This window comes from Lithobates pipiens, unplaced genomic scaffold, assembly GCF_037356315.1.
Source record: "Lithobates pipiens isolate NorthernLeopardFrog02 unplaced genomic scaffold, aLitPip1_a1.2 Scaffold_19, whole genome shotgun sequence".
NCBI classification, from domain to species: Eukaryota; Metazoa; Chordata; class Amphibia; order Anura; family Ranidae; genus Lithobates; species Lithobates pipiens.
Window position 1 is genome coordinate 527,423,400 of NW_027507764.1, and position 12,566 is coordinate 527,435,965.

The 12,566-nt window shown below is 44.3% G+C and overlaps 1 protein-coding gene across 6 annotated transcripts in view; it reads right to left on the minus strand.

Annotated features, from left to right (window-relative positions):
* SLC43A3 (solute carrier family 43 member 3) overlaps positions 1-12,566 on the minus strand; it is a 757,299-nt gene that overhangs the window by 330,369 nt on the left and 414,364 nt on the right. For all 6 annotated transcript variants that reach the window (XM_077493191.1, XM_077493188.1, XM_077493193.1 and 3 more), the window contains 2 exons: positions 4,553-4,629; positions 4,313-4,405 (listed from right to left, as the gene is read on the minus strand). In XM_077493191.1, coding sequence (XP_077349317.1) covers positions 4,313-4,405; positions 4,553-4,629 — 170 coding nt within the window. The remainder of the gene's footprint in view (positions 1-4,312; positions 4,406-4,552; positions 4,630-12,566) is intronic.

The following is a 12,566-nucleotide window of genomic DNA, read 5'->3' on the forward strand; positions in this document are numbered from 1 at the left end:
GGTGTTGTGGAAATTTTAGATGTATTTATTATATGTATTGTCATAAGAGTCCTCCTGTGTTCATTCTCGCCCAGCCCGCTCTAAAAGAGCTGACTGGGGCAGACTGACGCTGGTTGAGATACGTTAGGTAGTGGATAATATCTTGGGGTTGGAAAGAAAGGTGTTTGCAGAGTGGGGGTATGTCCACCAGCAAAAGGGCCCCTGTACATTGTACAGACGATCGTCTGGGGACATATGCGTGCTCTGTAGGCATTGGCTGTGTGCGGATGTGTGCACATCGTCTCTCCTGTGTCTGATCAGCACATGGAGATAGGCGGTGCACATCTGTAGATGGCTTTCCATTCACAAGAGATGAAGAATTATCCAAGTATACATTGTTCTCTGGAACAATGTATATATATTAAGGATTTCTATCAACGGAATTATAGTCATCGTTCATTGGTTTTGTATGGTTTCCATCATTGAAAGCATTTAGTCAATCTGTGTCACAGATTGACTGAATGTATACATGAATGTGATTGATACCTTGTATTGTATTGTCCTTATATGGGCATTCATATCCTGTTACTGCTGTGAGGTCACACCCTTTGTGGGAGGTGTTCAGCTGTTGGAGGCAAACCCTCCAGGGCGTGGCTTCCAGTGGAAAAAGTAAATAAAAAGCTTTGGTCAAGGGCTCTCGGGGGCTTGCTGACGATGAAGCAGAAGGAAACACGACTGTTGATGTCTCTTTAATGGGTAACCAGGGAGGGGCCTGGCTGAGGAGCAGCCAGGCTGAGATGAGGATGTAGGTTGCTTTGGGGATGTCTGGTCATTGGGATGAATGTGTTGGAAGGTAACCTAAAGCATTATATCATTAAGACGGAAATGGGTGCTTATTGGAAGCACAAAGTAGGTAGTGAAGCTGTGTGCATAGCATAGCAGCCAAATTACCACAACACAGGTTAGGCCTGTCAGGCCATCTGACCTGATATTTTAAGGACCAGCAGACTCCAATTTCTGCGACAGTTGACTGAATAGCTGAAATAGCCAAAGAAAAGGAAGCCTTTAATAATGACTCCAGTTTCTTGTCAACATGGTCTTTCATGACCTGTGCGTTATCCACTGGACTAGTTAAGTTCTTGTTTAAGAAAGAGATTGCCACATCTACAGCTGGCATGCTCCATTTCATAGTTTTCCACCATGGGATATAAAAGGGAAAACCTCTTAGGAGGAACAAAAATGCTGTCAGGATATTTCCAATCAGCATACACCACCTCTCCCAACAGCGGGTGAAAGTGGAAAGCCTGTGCTTCAGGGACCCCAAAGAAGACAAGGGTGGCTCAGAAACCTCTGCAAGAGGTAACTTAAAGGCAGAACGAACCATCTCAGTAAGAGTGTGGATCAAAAGCCTCTGCGATTATTTTACCCCAGAAGGGAGACCCATTAACCACTTGGGTACCGCGCTATTGCCGAATGACGGCATTAGCGCGGACCTAGATTTCCGGGACTACGTCTATTGACGTCGTCCCGGTTACGAGCGGCCTGCGCGCCCCCTGAGGGGCGCGCGCGGCGCGCTCTGTGATCGGCGAGTCCGTGAGACTCGCCTGATCACCGATCCGTGTAAGGGGTCGATCCCGACCCCTTATTACGTGATCAGCTGTCAGCCAATGACAGCTGATCATGTGATAGAACGGAGCCGGTAATCGGCTATTATTCCTCCTCGCGCTGACAGCGCGAGGAGAAAAAAAAAAAGCCGATCACCGGCGGCCGTGATCGGGACATCAGTCCCGATCACGGCCAGCAATGAAAGTCATCACATGCCACCTGCCAGTGCCCACCTGCCTCCCGCAGTGCCATCCTGAAGTTTAACAAAGTAAAAGTAAGTGCCCCCCGTCTGTGCCCATAATGCCCACAGTGCCACCCACAGTGCCACCCACAGTGCCACCCCATAGTGCCACCCCACAGTGCCACCCACAGTGCCACCCACAGTGCCACCCAATCTGCCTCAAAGGTGCTGCACCCCAGTGCCGCCCATCAGTGCCCAGCAGTGCCGCCCATCAGTGCCCAGCAGTGCCGCCCATCAGTGCCCAGCAGTGCCACCTATCAGAGCCACCTATCAGTGCCACCTATCAGTGCCCATCAGTCCCATCTATCTGTGGTACCTATCAGTGCCCATCCGTGCCACCCATCCGTGCCACTTATCCGTGCCACCCATCCGTGCCATCTTATCTGTGCCCATCTTTGCCCATCAGTGCCGCCTTATCTGTGCCCATCGGTGCCGCCTTATCTGTGCCTATTAGTGCCGCCTTAACTATGCCTATCAGTGCCCACCAGTGCAGCCTATCAGTGCCCACCAATGCAGCCTATCAGTGCCCACCAATGCAGCCCATCAGTGCCCACCAATGCAGCCTATCAGTGCCGCCTTATCAGCGCACTTCAATGAAGGAGAAAAATGACCCGTTTGCAAAATTTTATAACAAACTATTAAAACATGATTTTTTTTTTTTTTTGCATCTTTTTTTGTTTGTTTAGCAAAAAATAAAACTCCGAGCTGTAACTAAATACCACCAAAAGAAAGCTCTATTTGTGGGAAAAAAATGATAAAAATTTCATTTGGGTACAGTGTTGTATGCCCGCGCAATTGTCATTCAAAGTGCATCAGCGCTGAAAGCTGAAAATTGGTCTGGGACTGAGGGGGGTTTAAGTGCCCAGTAAGCAAGTGGTTAATAAGGCTTACCAAGCCCCTATGCAACAATTCTGCTAAGCACTGTAGCTTGTCAACCAACACCTGGTGACTCATGTGACCCAGGTGAGAAGGAATGACCTGCTGAGAGCAAAAGGCTTTCAGAGCTTGCTCTGTGTCTTACAGCTGTCCCCTGGAAGCGCCGCATGTCAGCTACTCTCAGCTTAAAGATGGCTGTACACCGGAACGCTCAGGGTCATGGTCCTGTGCACGCAACAGACTTTTGTGTGCCAAAGAATTTTTGTGCATGGACCATCCACAAGAAATCGGCCAAGACAACAAGAAAAGGTACTCCTTACCCAAAAACACCAACAGTCAGCCCAAAACTCCCCCCCTGCGGTCACCGCTACACAGCTGTCCAGCCTTAGCTAGATTGACAGTTTGTTACACACATGGGGTACCCCACAATAAACAAATAAGGGGGGATTTCACTTATCTGTCCAGGTGCAGGGCACCCTTAGAAACTAAGAGCCTAATTTTCACCCATCACGGTGGGTTCTGTCACTTAGGGGACCTTCAAGGACTGGGTACCCTTTTCATGTTTTAGGGTCCACTCCCTTGGACCTCTACAGAACCGTGCAGGAATGCCTTAACTCTGTGGTATCCAGGATTCCACTACTCAGGGTCCAGTGCCCAGAGGTTGCATTACAGGCAAAACCTTGTTGGATCCTTGCGTCTTATTTGCGAGGCTTGGGTACCATTAATCTAAGCCTGTTTCAAATGGATCGGATCCGCCCATCCCTTGATTCATTTAAGAAACAGTGCTGGCACTCCAGACCTGGAGCTTGAGAGAGCTCAAACAAACATGCACATCCACCTTGCAGACACTGGTAAAAAACTGAATACTTCCTGTATGGGAGGGGTTATATACGGGATCACTTCCTGACTAAAGACCTTTGGTCTACCAGTGTCCATTCACCTGGAGATGGATTATAACCCAGTAAGGAATAATAGCCTCACTCTGTGTCCCGTGATGTATGATAAAGAAATGTTTTTTGATATGTGTTTAACTATATGAAGTTCAGTAATGCACAACAAGGCTGGTGAGAGGACAACCCAACCAGACGCACTCACGGAATGTACAGCAATGAGTAGTAGCAGCAGATCTCATGAGTGCCAACAGCGTCTGTCTTGAAGTGTGCAATGCAACCTGGCCAATCCATACCCAAGTGGGGGAGGTTTCCAGGAAGGATAGCATATGCCAGCACTTTCCCTACTCATCTGGAACCTCTACCTGATGCTATGCACTGTCTCTGCCAGATGGATGACCAGTACCTACTCTACCCAAAAGCGAAATGCATAACAAACCTGGGAGTCAGGGTCTTAAATAAACACTGCCTGCCCCAAGATGATCACCAAAGTAACAGGGGAAGCCAGCATCCTATCAAATTCTGCCATTCATTCATAGAGGAACTTGATTCCCCTTGACTCCCTCCTACACATGCATTGCTGGAGTGGAGAACTAGACTGCACCTACTCATATATAGTTGAAACAAACCATTCCTGACAAAATGGCTAAACCCATCACAAATGCATTGAAAACAATTTTAATAAGATGTTTTATTTGAATATGTGAAATAAACTTCTTACCTTAACTATTAGAAATATGACAGAAGAAGAGTCAAAGGCCCCATTGTAGAGAGTTATAATTGTGGAACGCTGAGCACCAAAGAGATTTCCCACCTGTGAAGACAGAGAATGTAATTCCACAGATTGAACATAAAGTGAGAAGTCTTGTAAACTTGCGAAACACAAGAAGGAGAGTTTGGGTGCATGCTATTTAATAGGTTTGTTGTAAAATGTTTTTTTTTTTTTTGTAAAAACACTGACCTGCATATTAGTCAAAATAAAGGTCATTCCTCCCAAAGCCAGGAGGGGAAGGGCAAGAAACAAGAGCACAGCTGTTTCTGTAAATAGATAAAATAGATTAAGTAATCAACCAACCAGAAGTATGACAACATGGTTACATCCATAGTTAATAAGGCTGAAAAAAGACAAAGTCCATCAATTTCAACCAAAAATAAACAGAATAAATATATAGAAAGCCTTCATATACAAATTCATAAACACGCAGTTGACCTTGAGGAAGACAAAAGACCCTATATAATGCATGCATGCATTTGTGCAATTAGGAATGCATCACCCCTTTTTTACAATAATCTAGTAAACTGGCCAGAGGTAGCTTTTGAGGGAGCCTACTCCACATACTCATATTATAATATTATATAATATACATATAATATCACTTATATTTTGAAGAAGCCTTTCCATATGTGGAGGATAGAATTCTTCACTATATGAACCCCTTATGTTTTTGTACATGGTGATCATATCCTTCAATAATCTGTAAGGTGCACTTACACTGCCTTCACATTCCCTCCCCACTTACCCTCCTACAATTCCCCTGGTCCCGGTGTACCAGATTCCGGCGATCCCCCGCTGTCAGACACCAGGTTGCCACTTCACTGGTCTAGGGATTTAAAATCCCAGTGGCTTAATTCCCTATCTGTTCCTCTCAGCTTGTATGGATAAGAGACATTCTAAATGATCAGTACTGTCACATGGATAGCAGTGACCAATCAGAATCTGCATAGCCTGCCCTGTTGGCACTGGAGGAGCGTAGAGAAGCTTAGGGGGATTTTAATTCCCCGGACTGGTAAAGTGATGTTCTGATGCCTGACAGCAGGGGATCAAGAGTCTCCAGTACAGCGAGACTGGGGGGGGGGGGGGGGGGGGTGGGGGGGGGGTTTCAGAAACCATGAAACAGACGAGACAGAAGTATAGTTAAAACACGCTTGTTTAATAATAAAAAGTAAATAGAACAAATGTAGTCAAAATATAGCCAAAGTTCGGTTACCAGAATGAATAATTAGACAAGTCAGGAAGTCAGGAAGCCAGGGATCAATGCAGGGAAACCGCAAGCAGGATTTGGAGCCAGAAGGAATGTTAGCCAAGTAAATCTTTAACAGGAACACAGGAGATAGTCTCTGTGATGTTGACCAAGGTGAAGGCAGAGATCATCTGGGCTGGATGGCTTAAGTAGACTGGACTGATGAGCAGGATATCATCAACAGATGAGTCAGATAGTAGCTGCCAATTAGCCGACAGCTGAGCGGCCAGCTCAGAGATGGAAGGGCTGAGCCCAGCCCTGACAGTACCCCATCCTCAATGACCCCTCCCCCTTGGAGGACCACCGAGCTTGAGGGGAAAACGTCTATGGAAATCACAGAAGAGGACAGGGGCATGAGACCCAAGAGCGTTCCTCCAGACCGTACCCTTTCCAATGCACCAGGTACTGTATGCGCCCACAGAACCTATGGGAGTCAATAATGGACTGTACTTCATACTCCTCATGTTCTCAACCTTTACAGGGTGAGGGCATGGCACCAAGGTGATAAAGCGGTTGCAGATCAAAGGTTTTAATAAGGAGACATGAAATACATTTGAGATACCCATATTAGAAGGAATGTCTAACGAGTAAGCCACTGGGTTAATCCTGTGAAGAATACAGAAAAGCCCAATAAACCGAGGTACAAACTTCAGAGAGGGAACACAAAGTCAGAGATTGCAGATTGCTCTGTGGAACAAATGAGTCAGGCAACATGGAAGGTTGGAAACCATAGTTCACCATAAACAGGGACAATCGGGAAGTAGAATTCAAGGCACTATTGTGAGCAAACTCTGCTCATCGTCAGAAATATAGCAACAGTAGGAATTGCTACAAGGTCTGATTGCCTCGTTCTGCTGCCCCATTATACTGCAGGTGATAAACAGAGGAGAAAGTAAGCTGAATTCCCAACTGTGCACAAAAGGCTCACCAGAACCGGGACACAAACTGACTACCCCCTGTCTGAGACTAAAGATCTCCCGAGCAAAAATGGAAGCCAGTTCCTTAGAAGTGGGCAACTTCTTTAGTGCAATACAATGAGACATTTCCGAGAACTGGTCAACCAACATAAGGATAACTGTGTTGCCCTGGGAGTTGGGTAACTCCACACCACACACGGAACAGGCAGCTATGAAGGTGGTTACATCAGCACGTAGACTAGACCACTAGCATTGTTGGTAAATGGCCCAAAACAGTTGATTCTTCCCAGGGTGGCCAGCAGCCTAGGCAGAATGGTAAGTCTGGAGCACGGCAGTACAGAGACTCTCTGGGACAAAGCAGCAATCACAAGGTTTCTCAGGAGGAGCATGGACCTGAGCAGCAAGAATTTTGTCACCCAAATGAGAAGTGAGACTGGTGTGAACCGTAGCCAGTATATGATCAGGAGGAATCACAGGAACCATAACTGACTCCATCTTTGTAGTGGAGGAAAATTGTTTTGATAAAGCATCAGCCCTTACATTCTCAGTACCGGGTAAGAATAAGACAATGTAATTGAAACTTGACAAGAAAAGAGCCCATTGCACCCTTCTGGGAGAGAGGTGTTTAGCCTCAGACAAGAATGTTAGATCCTTATGGTCAGTAAGAATGAAAACCAACACAGTGGTACCTTCGAGGAGATGTCTCCATTATTTCAGGGCTAAAATGATTGCTAACAGTTCTCTGTCACCAATCTCGTAATTGCACTCCTCAGGACAATTTCTTTGAAAAGTAGCCACAAGGATGCATAGCGACCTCAGGGGTAAGGACGTTGAAACAGAAGGGCGCCAAAACAAGTCTCAGAAGCATCAACCTCAATGATAAAAGGTAACGTAAGATCAGGATGTGCCAACACAGAAGCAGAAACAAAGGCAGCCTTGAGACTCTCAAAGGCCTTAATGGACTCCGGAGACCAACTCTGTGGGTTACTGTCCTTTCTGGTCATATCAGTCAGGGGCTTAACCAAAGACGATAATTTAAAATTCCAATAATAGTTGGCAAAGCCAAGAAAACGCTGCAGAGGGAGTAACCCCATGGGTCAGGGCCACTTTAGGACTGCTGAAAGTTTCTCTGGGTTCATCGAAAAACCAGCAGTGGAAATTACATAACCCAGGAATTTAACCAATGGAATTCTCACTTCTCCAATTTACAATAGAGATTGTTCTCTCTTCATTTCTGAAGCAAACGATAGACATCTGTGTGGTGGCTCTCCAGGGACTTGGAAAATATGAGGATATTATCGAGATAAACTACCACACATAACTGCAACAAATCTCAGAGAACATTGTTAATAAATTCATGGAAAACGACCAGAGCGTTACAAAGGCCAAAAGGCATTAGGAGGTACTCGTAATGTCCTGTTCTGGTATTAGACACAGTTTCATTGCCCTCCTTAATCCTCACAAGATTGTATGCCCCTCTCAAATCAAGCTTTGTGAAAGCATTGCTCTCTTGAGATGTAATCCGTAATCAACAGAATCGGATAGGCATTCTTAATCGTGAAACGATTGAGACCCCTATAATCAATGCAAGGTCACAAAGAAGAAACCAGCACCAGCAGGAGACAAGGATTTGCAGATGAAACCTCGAGAAAGTGCATCTGCAACATACTCCTCCATGGCCTTATCCGACAAAGGGTAAACCCAGCCACAAAGGGGTATGGCACCAGATTAAATGGTCAGTTGTGTGGGGGGCGTGGCCAGCAGCGGAGCCGGATGGTCGCATAATCCTGGAGCTTCTCTCACACAGGGACCCAGCGGCACAAAGCAGCCCATCCAAAGCGCCTTTTTCGCCCCGTTTCAATGGCGCTTCGGACCGGAACAGCACCGGGAAAAAGCCCAGCAAGCGATGTAGCGATAGATGACCGCAACGCTTGATGGACTTCTACTCCCTGAAAGACAGCAGAGGTAGGCAAGATGGCACGAGGCCTACAATCCTCCGGTAGCTTCAGTCACAAAAAAGACCTCTCAAAAGGGTAATCACCCATCCAAAAGCACCTCACCTAGCAGCCCACACTCTTATCCTCCCTTCATCTCATAGCTCAGCCAAGTCCAGACCCAGACTGGATGTCACCGGATTGAGTCCGGCAGCAAGCCCAGCGCCAGAACCAGGGGATGACAGGAGGGACATGCCCGAGTCCATCAAATATTTTCCCACACAGAGCCAACCTGTAATTTATACGGTATTAAAAGATATGCTGCTGTCTCTCAGAAGCATGATTCAGGCTGACATGGCATCATGCATGAGCAGACTCAGCAGAGATATCCAAACAATGGGAGATAGAGTGGATCACATTGAAGTTAAGATGGGGGAATATGCAGACACCATTAATGACCATGTTGATGCCTATGATGAAAAAGAAGGGGAAAATGAATGGATCAAGGCAAAAATAGCAGATATGGAAGACAGGTCAAGGCGAAATAACCTGAAAATAAGAGGGATTCCAGAGTCAGCTACCTTGTTAAAAACTCTCATACCGAGTCTCACCGACTTAGATGTTACAATAGATGTTACAACCTCACGCCAAATCGAACACGAGTGGACGGAAGTCACGAATAAGAATGCCAAATCGCACAAGTGAATAGAACCAGATGGTTTTCTTTTAGCTCCCTAGTCCCTGTGCGAGTGAGGCCAGGGACTTTCAGGTTGAACTAATCCCCTAGTTCCACTTAGCAGCATTTAGCTGCCCTTAAGTGCTTTCACCTGTTCTACTAACTGCATCATGCTAGGTGCCTTAATCATACTTTAGCTGTTTCATTGTTTTCGTTGCTTTATTTTTTCAAGTTTTTTTTCTACTTTTTGGGATGATGAAGGAACCAAGCTTCTAGAAAGAACATCTCAACTTCGACTAGAAATTACCAACTGGTCCTCACTCCGACTAACCCATGGAGGTAAGACCACCAAATACACCATTCACACTGACTATCTCCTCAAACTTACCCAAGCTGGAAATAGTGCACAATTCTCATGGAAAGATTTATATAACTCCTTAGCGTTACCCTCCTATTTCCTCAGCTCCACCTAAATGCAAGAATTTCCCCTTTATCTTTACTGCAAACTCAGACTCCAAAACTAAAGGAGTTCTTATCGCTTATATCAGAGACACAGTAGCGTTTAAACTACACAAAGAAGTAAAAGACTCACAAGGAAGATTCTTGCTACTTAATTGTGACAAACTCAACTATGTACACATTGGTTACAGTGTACTCCCCCAACAAACACCAGGTTCATTTTTTCAATAAATTAATGAAAAAGGTCCAAACCCACCTCAAAAGCTTACTATTGATCTTCAGAGATTTTAATATCACACCTGACCCGTCACTGGGTTCCACATCTCATCACAAACTTCTACGCTGCTTCCTTCTATTCACAATCATAACTTGTAAGATGTATGGCATGGTTTACATGCTGGAGAAAAGGATTTCACCTATTTCTCTCCGCCACATCAAGTGCACACTAGGATTGATCTTTTTTCAGTAGACCAACGAGTACTCCTTCAGACCAAATCTGTCAATATAAATACGATTACCTGGTCTGATCATGCCTCCATTGTTCTCTCTATAGCAGACGTATCCTCTACTAAACAAAGACCAATATGACGATTAAACTGATACTTATTACAAGAGGAGTTAAAGACAATTCTCCATACTCATCTAGAAGAATTATTTTCTACTAATGAGGGTTCAGTCCAAGATCCCTACATTCTATGGAACGCACACAAAGCGTTTATGAGGTGCATATTGGTACAACTGGGAGCTAGAGCAAAGAGGCAGAGGCTGTTGACAGAACTCACCAAGGAAATCTCAATATTAGAAACACAAAATAAAACAACAACTACGCCAACACGCTCCAAAAAATTAACACAACTTAGGTATGACCTTTGACTGCTATTGTTAGACAATTTTGAGAAAGCCTCAAGAAGGTTGAAAATTAACTACTATGTACAGGGCAAGAGAACTGGTAAACTTCTAGTGCAGAACCTTAAGGGTCATAGAGTTAAAACTAAAATACTTTATATAATACATCCAAATACTAAACAAGAATTCCACCCACAAAACATAGCAGATGCCTTTAGTTCTTACTATGGGGCTCTCTATAACCTGAAAGATGACCCAGAGACACACCAACCAAACTCTGAAGCAATTGATAAATTTCTATCCTCCATTGTTATACCTAAATTGACACCTGAGCAGCTCCAGTCTCTGAACTTACCTTTTAAAATATCAGAAATTTATAAATGTATTGAATCCCTTACTCAGAATAAATCTCCAGGCCCAGACGGCTTTAGCGGAGACTACTATAAGGAATTTAAGACCCTTTTATCCCCGCACTTATTACATATTTTCGATGTCGCAGCTGCCTCTGCCTCTTTCCCTCCTGAAATGTTAGAAGCTTTAATTGTTACTCTGCCAAAACCAGGGAAGAGCCCAGACTCACCTGCAAATTTTAGACAGATTTCACTTCTAAATGTCGACGTGAAACTCTCTGCCAAGCTGGTGGCCATGCGCCTCGTCACTATTCTACCCACACTCATATATCCCGATCAAACAGGTTTTACTCAGGGTAGACAAACCTCTGATGCTACCTGCAGATTAGTGAACATCATCCATATGGCTGAAGTGCAGGAGAGGCCCTCTCTGCTTCTGACACTGGATGTAGAGAAGGCCTTTGACCGTATACACTGGCTATATTTGGCCAGGGTGTTAAAGTCATTTGGGTTTGCTGGCAGCATCCTTACTGCCATAATGGCTTTATATTCCAAACCATCAGCCAGGGTGTACTTATCTGGAATTTTGTCTAAGCCCTTTAATATATCGAATGGAACTAAACAGGGGTGTCCACTGTCACCCCTAATATTTAATCTCCTGATGGAACCCCTGGCCATTTATATCAGAAATCATCCTGAAATTAAAGGATTTCCAGCGGTTGACGGGGTGCATACTATCAACTTATTTGCTGATGACATTATTTTAATTATGACTGATGTGAGCCCTGGCTGCTGCACATGAAACCCTGAATATGTTTAATCTTATTTCTTATTACAAGGTGAATGATAGTAAATCATATATATTAGGCTTGGGAATCAAGCCTACAGAAAATAAGCTCAAATCTCAATACCCATACTCATGGAATACAGAGGGAATACAATACCTGGGCATAAAATTAACTGCAAAGGCTAACCAACTGATAGATGCAAATTATGCCCCATTTCTCGCCAAACTCAACTCTAAACTAGAAAAAAAATCGAAAACAGAATTAACCTGGTCCGGCAGATTAGCTGCTTTTAAAATTACTATATTACCACAATTCATATATCTATTTAGAACTCTTCCCATCCCAGTTCCAAACTCGTTCTTTTCCAAAGCCCAATCTATAATTAATACTTTCCTATGGCAGGGGGAAAAGGCCAGATGTGCCTTCCAAAAACTGATAAAAGCATGAAGTGTTGACTTAAAAAACTACTATACAGCAGCAATTCTTGCACAGGTTTGACAATGGTTCCCCCAGAACCACATACCTAGATGGTATGAACTAGAAAACAACCAAAGCCCACACAAGAGGGTATTAGATTTACTCTTGGCCAATAACTTTATGACTCAGACTCCCATACAGATCTCATCTACCATGAAAGCTGCATTACAAGCTTGGAAAATACTCTTAAAAATTCCTACAGATAACATACCTTCCAAACCCATTCCCCTACCTATTTCTAGCTTACAACTCTTGATACAATATTTAAATATTAAACATTGGATACCCAAAGGCATCACAACTATAGAAGACCTACATATTGGTCCTTCACTCAAAACCTTCAGAGCAATACAAATAGAATACGGATTAAAATCTAGGGACATGTTCACCTTCATTCAAATTTCACACCTGCTGGCAACAATCCCAAACCTCTCCAATACAGTACCTTGGAGAGTGTCTCTATTCCTTACGAACCATACTACCTCAATCAAAGGAATCTCACTATTT